Source organism: Vipera berus, assembly GCF_964194415.1.
Source record: "Vipera berus genome assembly, chromosome: 13".
Taxonomy (NCBI): domain Eukaryota; kingdom Metazoa; phylum Chordata; class Lepidosauria; order Squamata; family Viperidae; genus Vipera; species Vipera berus.
Window position 1 is genome coordinate 9,545,610 of NC_138216.1, and position 18,019 is coordinate 9,563,628.

Genomic DNA, 18,019 nt, shown 5'->3' on the forward strand with positions numbered 1-18,019 from the left:
TTGCTGGCATTCCACAGCCCAGTACCGGTCCATGGACCAGGGGGTTGGGGACCCCTGTAGTAGGAAACTCTTTTTTCTGAAAAAAAAGCACTTGCCCTTCCCAATTGCAGATTAAGGAGTATGAAACGTAAATCCCACACATTTTAGTGCCACTGGTTTAGGGTAGATTAAATTTCTCAGATTTGCAGCACGGCCTGGGGAGGGTTATTTCCTAGAAATAAGGTGGTTACTAACTGCATATTTAGAAGATAACCCATTTTCCCACAAATTAACCTTGTTGCAATTTTTTTTTTAAAAAAACACAGCATACTTGTAGATCTAACTTGAGATTAATTGCCTGGAAGTGACTAGCAAAATGGCAAGAACTATTTTCTGCCCCATCCTTCTTTCTGAAGAAAAAAAATTACAGGTAGTTCTCGACATCATGACCAAAGTTACCACAGCCCTCCCAAAAAGTGAGCTTTGACCGGTCCTCACACTTATGACCATCGTACATCCCCAGTCACATGTTCAAAATTCAGGCACCTGGCAATCGGGATGTTTTTATGATGGTTGCACTCTCCCGGGATCATCTGATCATCATTTGCAACCTTCCCAGCTGACCTCCAACCAGCAAAGTCAATGGGGGATGCTGGATTCGCTTAGTGACTGCAGCAAAAAAAGTCATAGAATTGGGCACAACTGACTAAACAAAGATTAGCAACAGACCGTTCAGTCTCCTGCGGTCATAAGGACTACCTGTATGTGATTTTTCTCCTTCATCTGATATTTATTTATTTATTTTATTTTAATTCCATTTATATCCCGCCCTTCTCCGAAGACTCAGGGCGGCTTACAAGCTTAGCAGTAGCCTTCATTCTATGTATATGCCTGCTTATTAGGGCCCACTGCTCCACCAAGGCTGCTCCTCCTCTTCTTCTTCTTCTTCTTCTTCTTCTTCTTCTTCTTCTTCTTCTTCTTCTTCTTCTTCTTCTTCTTCTTCTTCTTCTTCTTCATCCCACTTATATCCCACCCTTCTCCGAAGACTCAGGGCGGCTTACAATCTAAGAAGCACAAACCAATGTGCTTAGCAGTAGCCTTCATTCTATGTATATGCCTGCTTATTAGGGCTTTCACACACACCCCAAGCGGCATTATTACAAAGTCAGCTTAATTGCCCCCAACAATCTGGGTCCTCATTTTACCTACCTCGGAAGGATGGGAGGCTGAGTCAACCTTGAGCCTGGTGGGACTCGAACCTGCACTAATTGCAGGCAGCTGGTGTTACTTAAGGAGGCATTAGCCCACTGCTCCACCAAGGCTCCTATAAACATGATATAAATTCTTTGGGCCTGTTTCGCAACGTTAGAGTAATATATTAATCAACATTCAGCTCGGGGAGACAATATGTGTGCATGTTTTAAGTCTTTTTTTTAATGCACCCCTCTTTTTTAATGTCGTGGGTTTTTTTCTTTGCTACTTTGAAAACTTTTTGGGTCTTTTGTATTTTAACTTTTTTGAATAAAATAAAATAAAATAGATTAAAAAAAGATTAAAAAATAAATTTGGCGCAACGCGCTTAACCAGCTTGCTTAGCAATGGACTTTTTGGGTCCCCCGTGGTCATAAGTCAAGGACTACCTGCGTGTGATTTTCTTCCTCCGTCAGATCTAAGTAACAAGGGAATCACTGGAGCTGCGAGCTCCTCAATGCCGCCGGAAGCAAACTAACAAAAGTGGGGGGGGGGGGAGGAGGGCAGAGAGATCTTAAAATTATTGTAGGTGAGATTTGTCCTCCTAGCCCAGGACACAGACCTGACCATTTTCTCTTTCAGATGTTTGTCCTACAGAAGCAAACACCAAAGCCTGATCCGGCTGCTCCTCATTTCTCACAGGAGACAAGCAACAGCTGAATAGGATACTGATGTGAATCGGATCGTAAGAGTAATACCAAGCAGGCAGGGAGGCGAACAAGGCGCCTGGCAGCCTCAGCATCTCCTGGATTGTGTGAATACGACACTCTTCTCCTGAATAGACAAAGCAGGTTGGGCTATGCTAAGCAGAAGTCTGAAAGGCGGGCCCTGTGCTGCAAATGCGCTCCCGTTTAATAATAATAATAATATAAAGTTGGAAGGGACCTTGGAGGTCATCTAGTCCAACCCCCTGCTCAGGCAGGAAACCCTATACCATTTCAGGCAAATGGCTGTCCAGTCTCTTCTTAAAAACCTCCAGTGTTGGACATGTGCACACTCAACTCTCCATTTCCTGTTCCAATGATTGCAGAAAGAGCCACACGGAAAGAAAATAGTCCAATCTTAGTCTGCTTCTTCAGGCCTGGCTATTATAGGGACAGCTGTGCTAGCTGCCTCCCCCCCCCCCAGTTGACTCTATTCCAAGTCATAAACTCTGATTGAAAGAATTAAGAATTGTTCCATTCTTAATGAGCCAGACCCACAACATTGTCTTCCAACATACATTAGCTTTTTTTTTTGTTCTCAAACGTATTACAGGGAGGACTGGAGGATGCGCTTGCTGGATATTTAATACGTATTTAAGAGGCCGCGCATTCCAGACTGCCTCCCACTAATGGTTTCGAGTGAAACAGCTCACAGTTCCGTGTTCCGTGATGCCTCACGCATTGACTATGGTTTCTCTGCTCTTTCCCAAGCACACAGTATGACGTACGACCAGTGGTGAGATTCAAATATGGGAACAACCGGTTCTCCGTGTGGATGCCGCTTCCGGAAGTCCATTCTGGGCCTGGGCAACCAAAAATTAGCTACCGGTTCTGCCGAAGTGGTGCAAACCGGCTGAATCCCACCACCGGATATGAGAAGTGGTAGCCGAAGGATTTTTATTGCAAGTGGGTTCTGGGTCACATCATCCTTCTCCTTGGCACTTCAGATTTAGAATAGACTAACAGAATTGGAAGGGACCTTGGAGGTCTTCTAGTCCAACCTCCTGCTTAGGCAGGAAACCCTATACCGTTTCAGACAAAAGGTTGTCCAATCTCTTCTTAAAAACTTCCAGTGTTGGTCAGTGGTGGGATTCATATAGGTGAACAACCGGTTCTCTGCGTTGATGCCGCTTCCGGAAGTCCATTCTGGGCCTGGGAAACAAAAAATTAGCTACCGGTTCTGCTGAACTGTTGTGAACCGGCTGAATCCCACCACTGCATGTGACCACAACTGAGCCCCAAATTTCTGTTGTCAAGTGAGACGTTTGCTAAGTGCCTCAATTTTACAACTTTTCTTGCCACTGTTGTTAGGCGAATCACTGCAGCTGCTAAGCTAGTAACCCACTTGTGAAGTGAATCCAGCTTCCCCATTGGCCGTGCGGGTCAGGAGGTCACCAAAGAGGATCACGTGACCTTGGGACACGGCAGCCTTCATGAGTCAGCTGCCAAGCATCTGAATTTTGATCCCGTGACCGTCGGGATGCTGCCACGGTTGCAAATGTGAAAGATGGTCGTAAGTCCCTTGTTTTCCAATGACGTTGTAACTTTGAACGGTCACTAAGTGAGCTGTTGTTAAGTCGAGGACTACCTGCATTGCCGGAATATGTCTGAAGGCAGGTTGGGTACCGCAGAGCAATGGAAGAGATTCTGTGAGAAGACACCTCTGGTATTAATACCAAAGCTGTGCAGATTTTCCCTGCTCTAAGCATCCCTGCAGGGACCTTGAACTCTTCAAGGGAGACGGACAAAACACCGAGTCAGGTAATCAAGGCGTGACTTTTGTTTGGTGCCCAACCTGAACACCAAGCTGTGTGGCTCACCTGTTGAGTACTGCTTCTTTATCTGCCAAGCGATTCTTTATTTTACTGGTCAAATAGTCCAAAAACAGAGCCCAGATGTCTAAGCAGGAAAAGTAGCCTTCATGGGTGGGCTGAAACAGGCAGAACAAAAATAAAAAAACAGGCTGTTTAAGTCCCACAACTGGTGGTGAATGGACACATTTGTTAAGTCATTCCATAAAAAACAAAAAACAGCTTTCCCCTCCCATTCAGTGATCTGGTTTTCTTTTAAGGAGCAGATTCCGACTGAACCTGGACCATCTTTCTACTCCCTAATCCCATGGATTCTCTGATGTTCTTCTATCGCTCAGCTGTAGGACAAAGACCAGCCACTGGTTTACCACATTCCATGGAAATAACTTCCTTTTCTGCTTACTTATTTGATAGGGGACTATACAAAGCCACAGGGACGCGGTGGCTCAGTGGGTTAGGACGCTGAGCTTGTCGATCAGAAGGTCGGCAGTTTGGCGGGTCGAATCCCGAGTGCCGCGTAGCAGAGTGAGCGCCTGTTACTCGTCCCAGCTTCTGCCAACCTAGCAGTTCGAAAGCACATAAAAATGCAAGTAGAAAAATAGGGACCACTATGGTGGGAAGGGAACAGTGTTCCGTGCGCCTCTGGCGTCTAGTCATGCCGGTCACATGACCACGGAGATGTCCTCGGACAAGCGCTGGCTCTTCGGCTTTGAAACGAAGATGAGCACCGGCCCCTAGAGTTGGAAACGACTAGCACGCATGTGCGGGGGAACCTTTACCTTTTTATACAAAGCCACAGCTACATCTTCCACACCATCATGCAATGAACCATGTTTGGAAGGAAAGCTAGCCTTTACCTGGCTGGTTGAAATGATCTCTTTTCCCAACCCACAACCAATGGGAGCACTGCTCTAAAGCAGTAATGTCCAACTGTGGCAACTTTAAGACATGTGGACTTCAACACGCAGAATTCCCCAGCCAGCATGAAGTCCACATATCTTAAAGTTACAAAGGTGCAGAAACACTGGACCAGGACTCTGATTATAGCTTTGATTACAGCAGTGAGGGGGTGCATCTTAGGAAGACCTGAAGGTCCAAGTTGGAGACAGACCCTCCTGAAGAAGAGTGGTGTGATTGCTAAGAGTCAAAACTGAACTTGGTGGCTCCTCATCCATCAATTACGATTTCAATTTTAGGTAAAAATAAAGGTGTTCCTGCAGATTTTACTCCACTACTCATTGCTGACTACAGGGGGCAGTGCTCATCTCCATCTCAAGGCCATTGAGCCAGCCCTGTCCGAAGACATTTCCACGATCATGTGGCCATGATCACACTGTTACCTTCCCGCTGGAGTGGTACTTATTTATCTACTCACATTTGCAGGCTTTCGAACTGCTAGGTTGGCAGCTGAGGCAAGGACGGCAGCTCACCCCGTCCCGTGCTGCTCAGGTCTCAAACCTAGGCTAGATTCGATTTCTGAAGCATTGATTACATGATATCAAGTCCCTATCATCTCTTAGCAACCACAACAATTAACTGCCTCGAAGACAAAATGTCCTCAACCAGGCCTTCTCTCACGTGGTGCACTCATTGCTTTTTTTTTAACCGAATACCTGCCCCCTTGCTGTTGACCATTTCCTTTGCTTTTCTTTCAGCTTTCTTAGTAATGTGGACTTCTGAAAGGAGAGGAGTTTTTGCACTGATGACGTGGCACCATTATAGTGTCAACTCTTGGAAACCACCTCGATATTGTCCACCATTCTCCAGCCTGGCCCTTCAGGGGTTGCAATGGTTCATCCATAGTCACTCTGATCAAGATCATCCATCTTGCTGCCGGTGATCTTCCTCTTTCTTTTCCTTTCCCCTTTCCTAAGCACCACAGGCTTCCCACGTGAGCTGGGTCTTTGCACTGACTAATTATATGCCAAGGGTTGACCCTTGGTGACTACAGGTAATCCTCAATTTACAACCACAACTGAGCCAAAATTTCTGCTGCTCGGTGAAACATTCGTTAAGTGAGCTTTCGTTGTTAAGGGAATCACGGCGGTTGTTAACTTAGTAACATGGTGGTTAAACGCATCTGGCTTCCCCATTGACTGTGGGTGTCAGAAGGTCATAAAAAGGGGATCCCATGACCCCAGGACACCGCAAGCGTCATAAATACGAAGTCAGTTGCCAAATCTGAATTTCGATCGCAAGCGTGGGGATTCTGCAATGGCGATAAGTGTGAAAAATGGCCACAGGGTCACTTTTTTCCCAGTGCTGTTGTAGCTTCGGTCATTAAACGAACTGTCGTAAGTTGAGGACTACCTGTACACAGATAGCCAAGTTGGCAAAACATGCATGCGGGGTTTTGCGGGGGACAATCCACAACCCAAGACGGGCACTATTTTGAAATGCAAGGTTAATCCACAAAACGGTAAAAACGGATCAGATTTCCTCGGGCAGAATTGCTGAACCAAAAAAACCCACAGAAAAATAAGTTTTGCGTTTATGCAAGACGGGCATCGCGACACGGGCACCCGGCTGCCCGTTTTAAAGCAGTACCTGATGAAAGGTGTACTTGAACAGCAGTGAGAGAAATTCCACCACCGGGAACTGCGAATACGACTCGATCCTTCTTAAGTGGACGCTCACAAAAAGGCGTAGGAAGTCGGTGAACTTCTCTATGTAGCTGCAAGAGAAAAGGGAAGGAGCCCGAGTCAGCAAACGGGGGACACTGCTAAGAAGCAAGCCGAGAATAAAGAATTAAAATCCACTTGATTGTTCTTTGAAAAGACAACAGGTTCGTCAATTGTAACAATTGAATTAAAGACTCTACAGTTATTACCTACACAGCGGGCAACCCTTCATTCCATTATTACCTGAAACAGCAGAAAAAGACTCGGGTCAAAAAGCAACTTGAGTGCTTGTTCAAGCTAAGAGCTTTCCACAATGAAAACCCCCTTTAATGGTTCATGCATTTCACCATTGCCGATATTGGATGGAAAAACTGAATTAGTTTTAAGGATTTTGTTCGCGTTTGAACAGAATTTGCTGCCAACAGATGTTTCTACCCCAGGGGGTCTTCAAACTTTTATTTTTTTTATTTTAATTCCATTTATATCCCGCCCTTCTCCGAAGACTCAGGGAGGCTTACAAGCTTAGCAGTAGCCTTCATTCTATGTATATGCCTGCTTATTAGGGCTTTCACACACACCCCAAGCGGCATTATTACAAAGTCAGCTTAATTGCCCCCAACAATCTGGGTCCTCATTTTACCTACCTCGGAAGGATGGAAGGCTGAGTCAACCTTGAGCCTGGTGGGATGTGAACCTGCACTAATTGCAGGCAGCTGGTGTTACTTAAGGAGGCATTAGCCCACTGCTCCACCAAGGCTCTTGAAAGCCAGGCTGAGGAATTCTGGGAAGTGAAGTCCACAAGTCATAAAAGGGCCAAGTTTGAAGGCTCCTGTTCTACATTGAACAGAGAGCAGGTTGCAAGCCAGGATACTAATTTGCTTCTCAGAAACTACACGTTCCCAACAGGTCTAGATATGGTGACATGAAGCATGAGTGCAAACAGCCTTCTTTTTAAGGTAAAAAAAAACAACAACTTGTGATATAAATCATTCTCTCAATACTGGGTGAAGTCTTCTTTCATAAAGCCAACCAATTATAGAATAAATACTATGCCGAGAGAATGAAGAACAAAGCTGTCACTCCAAACATTCATTGGGTCTGATCCCCATCTGTAAGCAGAACTCATGGCCTATCAGATCTTTACAGAAACGGCTAATGCGGAAAAGCTGGTTATGCAAAGTAAATATGCAAAGATAAAACATACAATTTCAATGCTGTTTCCAAGCTATGTTTGGTCGAGTCACAAAATTTAGAGGGCTACAACGAAGAACTTTTTGTTTTTAGCAATTCCCATATTTTCAGCTTCCAAAGCGAGACACAATCAATCAACAATTTGCATTATTTTTTTTGACCTCTAAGAAAGCAACACTGTATACAACTTCTATCAGGATTTCAAGGACTACCTGTGAAAATGGGAAGGGCCAACACCTGCTTTGTGCCGGTTTAGGGAGTAAAATGGTTGTCCGAAGACCCTGCCAAGCTTAAGGCATGCACTTTGTCCCTTTAAAACGTAAAGGTAAAGGTTCCCCCGCACATGCGTGCTAGTTGTTTCCGACTGTAGGGGCCGGTGCTCATCTCCGTTTCAAAGCCAAAGAGTCAGCACTTGTCCGAGGACGTCTCCGTGGTCATGTGGCCGGCATGACTGGACGCCAAAGGCGCACGGAACGCTGTTACCTTCCCAACGTAGTGGTCCCTGTTTTTCTACTTGCATTTTTATGTGCTTTCGAACTGCTAGGTTGGCAGAAGCTGGGACGAGTAACAGGCGCTCACTCTGTTACGCGGCACTCGGGATTCGACCTGCCAAACGTTTGATTTGTGCTTAGATTGTAAGCCGCCCTGAGTCTTTGGAGAAGGGTGGGATATAAATGGGATTAAAAAAAAAACCAAAACTGCCGACCTTCTGATCGACAAGCTCAGCATCCTAACCCACTGAGCCACCGCGTCCCTTTCTGTCCCTTTGCCATCCCCCAAATGGCAAAGAAAATCACCCATGAAAAAGGTTTGGGGTGTAGAGAAATGCTGAGGAGGCCATCTAAAGCTTGCCATTTGTTCACCTTTCAGATGTTTCTCTGTGCGTCATTCTAGTAATCTTAACATCGGTCTTGTTAATTGAAGTCCTCCAATTAGCAGAAGGGCCATGCTCTTGGGCTCACCCAAGAACCGTAGCTGAGAGCCGATCTTAAATTAGGGCTGCCTGAGATCCCGACTTGAACCGAGGACTAACTTGTGACTCAAATAACGCAACCAGCTGTCTGTGCTAGCTTGCAGACGGTCCCACTTGCACTGGGAGTGAAGAGGAACTGCTGCTGCCAGCAATAGGAAGGAAAGAATCGGGGGGGGGGGAATTTTGCAAAGCAAGCAAGGGAGGTGCGGAAGAAAGTCTCAACTTGGAGACTTCAGCCAGAATGAAGGGATTTTGAAAGGTTTAATGGCATCCAAGATTTTTTCTCTCTCCCAATTTAGCACTCCCTTCAGCCAATCCACAACAGCTATGGTTGCTAGGGCAACCACCCAGGTTTAACAGATATTTCACTCAATTTCCGCCCCGCCCCCCGCAAAGCATGTCTGGAGTAGGACAGAATTCTAGAAAAGAAATATGGAGTTAAGAGATCAAATAGGGGTCCAGAGGTTAGAAGGGCCAACCTTGGCTGCTTTGAGATGTGTGGACTTCAACTCCCAGAATTCCATAACCAGCCATGGGTCCAGAAGGTAGAAGGTCCAGAGCAGTGCTTCTGGACTTCAATTCCCAGGATATCTGGACTTCCAACTCCCAGAATTCCCTAGCAGCATGCTTGTCTGTGGAATTCTGGGGACTTGAAATCCAGAGATCTCAAAATGGCCAAGGTTGAGAAACACAGGTCCAGAGTTGAGGATGAATAAGAGATTAACTGGGTATTGTTAAGTTCTGACTGGTCTCCTCAAGCCACTCACACATACTAAAGAAAAATCCCTCTCGCAAGAACAACAGTCTGTACCAGCTTCTTTCTAAGAGTTTTTGGATTGTTTCATATATTTTTTTAAAGAAAGCCTCCCAGCGACATTCAACTGCGGGCAGAAATTTTCCTGCCAGTTTACAGCTGATGGGATGCCCAGCAGATCAGCAGTCAAATGCAAGGGCTGCATTCTGTAACTGTTCCTGCCAACCTCCACTTCAATAATGCTTGCCAAAAACTAAAATATTCCTTTATGCTTTTGGTCCTTCCTCAACTGCTCTCAAAATGAGCCGGGGGATATATATATATATATATATATATATATATATATATATATATATATATATATATATATATATATATATATATATATATATATATATATATATATATATATATATATATATATATATATATATATATATATATATATATATATGTATATATATATATGTATATATATATATATATATGTATATATATATATATATGTATATATATATATATATGTATATATATATATGTATATATATATATATATGTATATATATATATATATGTATATATATATATATATGTATATATATATATATGTATATATATATATATGTATATATATATATATGTATATATATATATATGTATATATATATATGTGTATATATATATATATATATATATATGTATATATATATATATATATGTATATATATATATATATATATATATATATATATATGTATATATATATATATGTATATATATATATATATATATATATATATATATATATATATATATATATATATATATATATATATATATATATATAAAAGGGACGCGGTGGCTCAGTGGGTTAGGACACTGAGCTTGTCGATCAGAAGGTCGGCAGTTTGGCGGGTCGAATCCCGAGTGCCGCGTAACAGAGTGAGCGCCTGTTACTCGTCCCAGCTTCTGCCAACCTAGCAGTTCGAAAGCACGTAAAAATGCAAGTAGAAAAATAGGGACCACTCCTGTGGGAAGGTAACAGCGTTCCGTGCGCCTTTGGCGTCTAGTCATGCCGGCCACATGACCACGGAGACGTCCTCGGACAAGCGCTGGCTCTTCGGCTTTGAAACGGAGATGAGCACCGGCCCCTAGAGTCGGAAACGACTAGCACGCATATATATATATATCCCCCGGGCGCTCTGTCTCTCTCTCTCTGTCTCTCTCTCCCTCCCTCCCTCTCTCTCTATATATATACATACATACATACATATATACATACATACATACATATCTCCAGGCAGAATCTCATCAAAGTGACGCTTGCTACTTCTTTAAAAAGGCAATGAGAAGGAAAAGAAAATCAAAAAATAAAGGACAGAATCGGGTTTTGGAATGCTCCTTGCGTAGTTTATTTCCAAGCAGCTAAAACTCGTCCCAACTACCCTACCTGAAGTTGTTCCAACAATGCTTAGAAAAGAAAAGAAAAGATAAGAACTAAAATTCTGCCCTCATTTTGTCCAAGAGCTGACTGCATCTCCCACTGCCCTTAGCTAGCACAGCCCTCAAGGAGACCACTCCGCACGCTCCTAAGGCCTCTTCTCCCTTAAAACCAGCCCCATCCCCCCCATTCCTTTCGAAGGAAGATGCCAACCAGAAAACAAATATCCCTTTACCTCACCGGGTCTCTTCGGCTGCTTTCAGCAGCAACCGAATGGAGGCCAACTGAGATCTTGAACCACCTCAGGCCTGCAGCCAAGCTGTAATGAATCGGGGGGGGGGGGGGTTGGAGGGGAGAAGAAACACAACGCCTACACCACCACAAACTCTTTTCTGCCAAGTTGACCGCCCACAGCCAACGTACCTGGGTCACACTTACCTGGCTGTTTTCCCGTCTCCATCCCGGGGCTCTGAAAAAAGTTGATTAGACACACCATGCATAACAAGTCATCGGCAAAGGTCATCTCGAAGTCACTAGGAAAGCGGCTGGCTTGACGCCCTCAGGTCTTACCTCTCGTCCAGCTGCTCTAGCCGGCTCTTGACCGTATGGGTGTTGTTCTCCTTGGTGATCTTCTGGAGGAGGTAGAAGGTCTGCTGGAACATCCGGAGTAAGTAGTCTTCGAATTCCACAGGCACACAGTTCTTGGACATGAGTTCGTTGATGCAAGACATGGCCAGGACGCCCAGCTGGCCACGTTCGTGGCTCAAGGCGGGGTTCTGGCTGCTGCCGTTGAGGGAGGACATCTTCCTGGCGCGGGTGTCGCAGCCGAAGCGGGCAAAGTGGAAGATGGTGGTGAGGAGGGAGGGGGTGATACTGGTCGACAATGGGATCCAGCTGAAAAGGTGGGCCAGGCACTCCAAAGCCAGGGAACAAACATACTCGCTCTCCGCGTCAAGGACGGGGATTGGCTGGTTCAGTAATTTGGCTGCGCGAGGACTATGCAACAGGCTACTCAAAAGGTCACCTGCAGAAGAGAACACACACACACATACACACACACACACACACACACAAAGGAAGTTCAGTTAGGCTAAGACTTGCTAACAATAGGCAGGTAGTCCCTGACTTATGACTGCTCACTGAGCGACCGTTAGCAAAGTTATGAGCACCCCTCCAAAAACCTACTTACGGTCCAAAGGGCTGTGGGGGCGGAGCAGGCTCAAGGGCTTTGAGGACCCCAAGGGGTGGAGAGCAGAGGACAAGTTGCAAAGGGGATGGGGGGAGGCCTTGGGAGGTTTGGGGCAGGCGCCTTGGTGCCTGCACCTTCCCCTATCCCTGAGGCACTTTGTGTGCTACTTAATGACCGCACCAGAGAGATAGCGGGGGGGGGGGGAAGAGGGTCATTTAAGTGAGTCAATTTCACTTAACAAACATCATGACATGTGGCCATAATAGGCGGGGTCCATTATAGTCATAGCTCAAGGACTACGTGAATCTGATTTTTCCCCCAGCAGCCTAGTGCAGGGGTGGGCAACCTGGGCTCTTTGATGACTCGTGGACTTCAACTCCCAGAATTCCTGAGCCAGCCATGCTGAGGGGAAAGGGAGAGGTTTCCAAGCTGAGCCATGCTGGCTCAGGAATTCTAAGAGTTGAAGTCCACGAGTCATGAAGGAGCCATAGTTCCCCCCTGCTGGCTTAGGAATTCTGGGAGTTGAAGTCCACGAGTCATGAGGGGGCCATAATTCCCCCATGCTGGCTCAGGAATTCTGGGAGTTGAAGTCCACGAGTCATGGAGGGGGCCATAGTTCCCCCATGCTGGCTCAGGAATTCTGGGAGTTGAAGTCCACAAGTCATAAAAGAGCCAAGGTTGCCTACCCCTGCACTATTGGAATAGGCAGGAAATCCTGCTGACTTGCCCTTGATATAGTCCTGAGGGTTTGTTCACTGAGAAGAGGACCATTCGGGGTTACCAGCGTAATCATCATCCCTCTCGTGTTTCTGAAGGGAGTTCTGGTCACCCCTAATTAAAACTGTGCAGCCAATATCAAGAAGGAACCCCCCCCCCTTTTTTTAAACAAACTGACAGCCTGTGCTGGCTTCTGTGCGAGGAACACAGCAATCTGTGCTAATGAGATAGCGAGCCTTTGGCAATTTCTTAGGATGGCTTTAACTAATGTGAATTACTGTATCCAGGCTTAGGATTCTTAGCCTGATGAGCGGCTCCGTTGGTTGAGAAAGAGGTCAGACAGTGGAAGTTATTAGAAAGTTTGCTCTGACAGGTAGCAAAACGCAGTGGGACTCCCTAATGCAGCGTTTCTCAACCTTGGCAAACTGTCGGGATGTTGTAGAATTCCATTTTTAGAATTTCAGAGAATTCTGGGAGCTGAAGCCCACCTGTCCTAAAGGTGCCAAGGCTGGAAGCCCTGGGTAGAGCAATGTTTCCCAACCTGGACAACTTTAAGAAGTGTGGACTTCAACTCCCACAGTTCCCCAGCCAGCACACCGGTGAAAGTTGCCAAGGTTGAGAAACATTCCCTAATTCATAAGTCCGGGGATACACCACCAATCCACCACCACCACCTTTCTACAGTCACTGCTATCCCTCCAGAAACAAGCATGAACAACATCAAAATAAGGTGCGCCGTAGCAATTCCTGTACAACCTGCAAGTTTTATTTCATAGAAACCATCTTGTCTTCCTTCCCTAGTCCCAGATGCTGACTTTACTCCCAAGGTGTCGGTGTCACTATGAATTACAGGTAAACCTCGACTTACAATTACAAATGGGCCCAGAATTTCCACTCTTAAGCAAGGTTGTTTTTAAGCATGTCGTGCTTAATTTTACCACCTTTTTTGCCTGGGTTGTTAAGTGAATCATGCGGTTGTGAAGCCAATCCAGATTCCCTTATTGATTTTGCTTGTAAGAAGCTGGCTGGGGAGGTCCCAACTGGCCATCACGTAATCCTGGGATGCTGCAAACTTCGAAAATTGCCAAGCACCCAAATTTTGATCACGTTAACTGTGACAACGGCTAGTGAGAGGGCCCAGCGGCGAGTCCCTTTCCTTCAGTGCTGTTAACTTTGAATGACTGCTAAATGAATGGTCGCTAGTTGAGGACTACCTGTACAGGCACTGAATGAGAAAGAAAGACTGACTCAAGGTTTTACCACTTTCCCGGGACGTCGGAGATGGCGGAGGTGTGGCTGCCGTAACACTGTACTTATCCCAGATGCTCTCCAAAATTCCTGCCAGGAAAGAAGAGCGAGGTCTCAGCAGCTGCAAAATCCTTTCGCCTAGTCAGGGTTAAGCCTCAGTTGCAAGCTTATTATTTCAAGCAAGTCAGTGGGATTTGGGTAATTTGGGAGCATTTTTAACCTCAGGCACTCAGGACGTGCTCTGGGTATCACGGTCTCTTTACCTGCCAATCAGCATCAGATTCCTGACTGTTTCTTTCAAGCCCCCAGTATGAATGCTGAAGGAGAATGCTGCTAACATCTTTTTTTCTTAGCAGAAGAAAAAAAATGGGTGGGAGGTCCTAGAGCAGTGATGGCGAACCTTTTAGAGACCGAGTGCCCAAACTGCAACCCAAAACCCACTTATGTATCGTCGGGTGCCGGGTGGGTGTGGCCCGTTGGGTGGGTGTGGCTGCGGTGGTAACGGCAGGCTGGGTGGGACTAAAAAGTTCAATCAATCAATTCCAACTTTGCGAGATCTTTTTTTTCCTGTGAGAAGTTGAAATTGATTGATTGATTGAACCTTTTTTTTTTTGCACACGGCGGCGGAGGCCTAAAGCAAAAAGGTTTTATAAAACCCAGCTTGAAGGCCTAGGACTGAAACGACGGTGCCCATAGAGAGGGCTCTGTGTGCCACCTGTGGCACGCGTGCCATAGGTTCGCCACCACGGTCCTAGAGAAAAGAGGATTCCCAGAAACAAAACTGATAATTAACAGGGCTACTTTGGCAACAAATAAGAGGTTGTTTAAGGTTTGGATTTTAATCAGTGGACTGTTTAAAAAAATACGTGTCTGCCTGCACTCTCCTGACATCATGGTTCTTGTTTCAGAAAAAAAAAGAAGTAGTTGATGGGGAAGCAGAAACATCTAAAATACCGTATAGCGTGGGAAAATGGCTTAGAAACTCTTTCTTTTACAGTATTAAGATTTCAAAGTCATCCAAACTATGCAATTAAAAAAAAAGAAATACTCCCTCGCACTTTTGTGTAGTTAGACCACGGCAACTTTTAAGATGGGGGGACTTCAATTCCCAGAATTCCAAACCCAGGACAGCTGGGAGTTGAAGTCTTCGCGTCTTACAAGTTGCCATGGTTGAGAAACACTAAGTTAAATTAAGCAACCCGCTGCCATCAAATAATTGGGATGGCCACGGCTTTTGAAGGCTTCGTAAGGGGATTAGACAAATTCAGGGAGAATGTGATTATAAACAGCCATGCTCGTGAAAGGCTCAACTCTTCATTCCTACACCACACATAGCATACCTACATTCCAACTGCGGGAGAGAAAAGAAGATCGTCAAAGGTTCCTCTCCTGCTCATGAGCTTCATGAATGCATTTACTTGACCACCAGATGACCCCAAATCCTGTTTCACACTACTTAGATACTGGTAGTTCGGGGGGGGGGGGCATGACTTTGACTTTGGGGGAAAAGTATGGCTGATATCAGAAACTGCTAGCACCAAAGCAAACTCTCTGTGGCGCTCAGAACTGTTGAGGGCTTCCTAAAGTTGCTCTAGGAAAGAACCTCTCCTCTATTAAAAAGTTAAAGGTTCCCCCGCACATGCGTGCTAGTCGTTTCCGACTCTAGGGACCGGTGCTCATCTCCGTTTCAAAGCCGAAGAGCCAGCACTTGTCCGAGAACGCCTCTGTGGTCATGTGGCCGGCATGACTAGACGCCAGAGGCGCACGGAACGCTGTTACCTTCCCACCGTAGTGGTCCCTATTTTTCTACTTGCATTTTTTTACGTGCTTTCGAACTGCTAGGTTGGCAGAAGCTGGGATGGGTAACAAGCACTCACTCTGCTACGCGGCACTCGGGATTCAACCCGCCAAACTGCCGACCTTCTGATCGACAAGCTCAGCGTCCTAACCCACTGAGCCACCGCGTCCCCTATTACACTATTATTATTACTCCTCTATTACACTGTATTTATTACTAGCTACTGCCAGCTAAAAAGTTAACATTTTTGCACCCAAAAAAAAGGGGGGGGGTTGGATCACACACAAGAGTCAAACATCGTTAACATTCCAGGATATCCAGAATGCTCTCTGCTCTCCACCCATCCCATCTTTTTTTTTTTAATCTACTGATGTATTCTCATTTTTTTCACTGTTTCGTTTACGGTTCTATCATTTTAATTCTGCTGCTTGTATTCTTTTCATTTCTCCCTTTTTATTCTTGGAAGCCACCTAGAGCAGCGGCTCCCAACCTTTTGGGCACCAGGAACCGGTTCCATAGAAAAAGGTTCCTTCCGCGGAGGTGGGGGTGTGGTTTTGCATGCTGCCTGCATCCCACGGACGGGGCTTCGCTTGTTTGAGCGGCCTGGGATGCTGGTATGCCCGTGGACAGATTTCCTGGCCTAGGGTAGCCCCCTGGCGAGATGGGGCAAATAAATTTAACAAATAAGTAAATAAATAAAATTAAAGATGCTTCAAGGTCCATTTGAAGGCAATACTGCCAGCTTCTCTTGTCAGCTGCTTCTTGCCATATAACCTGGGTTTCCCCGTCTCACTAACCCGTGAGAAGTCCAAGGACATTCTGAACCTGCTCCAGGAGTAGCTTCCTCAGCTCCTCCTTCCGTGCGATGCTGAGGTCCTCCCGTGGGCAGGCCAGCTCTTCGGACGTGGTCTTCAGCATGATCAGTCCAAGTGGAGTTGTCCCTGGGGACTGGATCAACTGTTAAAGAGAGTGGATTTTTAGCATGAACAGCTTTCTTTTTATTTGTCTATCTCTCCATCCCTCCATCCACCCCATCTGTCCATCGATTGATCCATCCATCTACCCATCCACCCTTCCATCCATCCACCCACCCACTCATCCACCCACCCATCCACCCTTCCATCCACCCACCCACTCATCCACCCACCCACCCATCAATCCATCCATCTACCCACCCACCCACAAAACCATCCATCCATCCACCCACCCACCCCTTTACCCACCCGCCCACCCATCAATCCACCCTTCCACCCACCCACCCACCCATCCTTTCTTTGGAAAGCTACCAAAGAGCGCCAGTCTGGTGTATAAGCGGTTCTCAGTTCATGATAGTCATTAGGACTGGACTTTCCGTAGCTATGAAATGCAGTTGTAAAGCACAACATCACATATCTGCACCGCTGAGCCACAGCAGTTCACATTGCCGCCATTAAGCAAGTAGTGCGGCTCTATAAATGAGTCCTAGGCAGCTCACAAACAGGTTGGCAGGCCAGGTATGGTGAAGGCATGGTGGCACCAGAGGTGGCTACTGCCAGGTGGGGGAAGGTGCAAGTACTTAGCGGAGTGACTGGAGATCTTCCCTATCAGCTTCCAGTTGACTCTGCTGGCAGGAAGCCAGCACAGTAGACTGAAAATTGTGATCGTGTGACTGGAGGGCATGGCAACCCTCATCATGTAAGATGGCTGCAAATGTCCAGATCGTGATTACGTGACTATGGCCAGTGCTGGGATGTGGAAACTCGAGGACTTGTCACGAGTCTCTTTTTTCAGTGCTGTTACAACTTCGAACGGTTGCTGAACACACAGTCGGTAAGCGAGGATTATACTGTAGTGATTAAGGCATCAGGAAAGGAACCAGGAGACTATGAATTCTAGTGCCACCTTACCGACCCAAAGCCAGCTGGGTGTCACTCAGGCCAGTCACTCTCTCTCAGGCCTAGGAAGCAGGCAATGGCAAATCACTTCTGAAATTCAGGAGTCTACAGGGACTTGAAGGCTCCAGCAGAAGAACGGAGAACACTTAGGATGACCTTGTTTTTAAACAACAGAGTTAGCTTTTAATCTTACCTGTAAAATATTTGTGAAGAAGTCATGATAAAACATGGGCCAGTCTTGCCGGCCAATATCCACAATGACCTTGCAAAGTTTGTTTCGGATGAAGTAAGGCAAAGTTTTGTGGTGAGCTAAAAGAAGTTTCGGCAGGCAACTGCGGATCTCTGTTTTATCCTGAGATGGAACCCCAAGCCACATCTTATTAATCAGGTTCTGAAACAGACAGACGTCATTATGAACCAGATTCAGGATCTTTTGAAATACAACCTTCTCTGCTGAAGTCTACAGCT

The 18,019-nt window shown here is 45.8% G+C and overlaps 1 protein-coding gene across 1 annotated transcript in view; it reads right to left on the bottom strand.

Moving 5' to 3' along the window:
- XPO6 (exportin 6) overlaps positions 1 to 18,019 on the bottom strand; it is a 61,338-nt gene that overhangs the window by 27,822 nt on the left and 15,497 nt on the right. The window contains exons 4-9 of the mRNA XM_081337834.1: positions 17,745 to 17,942; positions 16,475 to 16,634; positions 13,892 to 13,969; positions 11,296 to 11,749; positions 6,293 to 6,419; positions 3,755 to 3,864 (exon numbers count right to left, since the gene is read on the bottom strand). Coding sequence (XP_081193960.1) covers positions 3,755 to 3,864; positions 6,293 to 6,419; positions 11,296 to 11,749; positions 13,892 to 13,969; positions 16,475 to 16,634; positions 17,745 to 17,942 — 1,127 coding nt within the window. The remainder of the gene's footprint in view (positions 1 to 3,754; positions 3,865 to 6,292; positions 6,420 to 11,295; positions 11,750 to 13,891; positions 13,970 to 16,474; positions 16,635 to 17,744; positions 17,943 to 18,019) is intronic.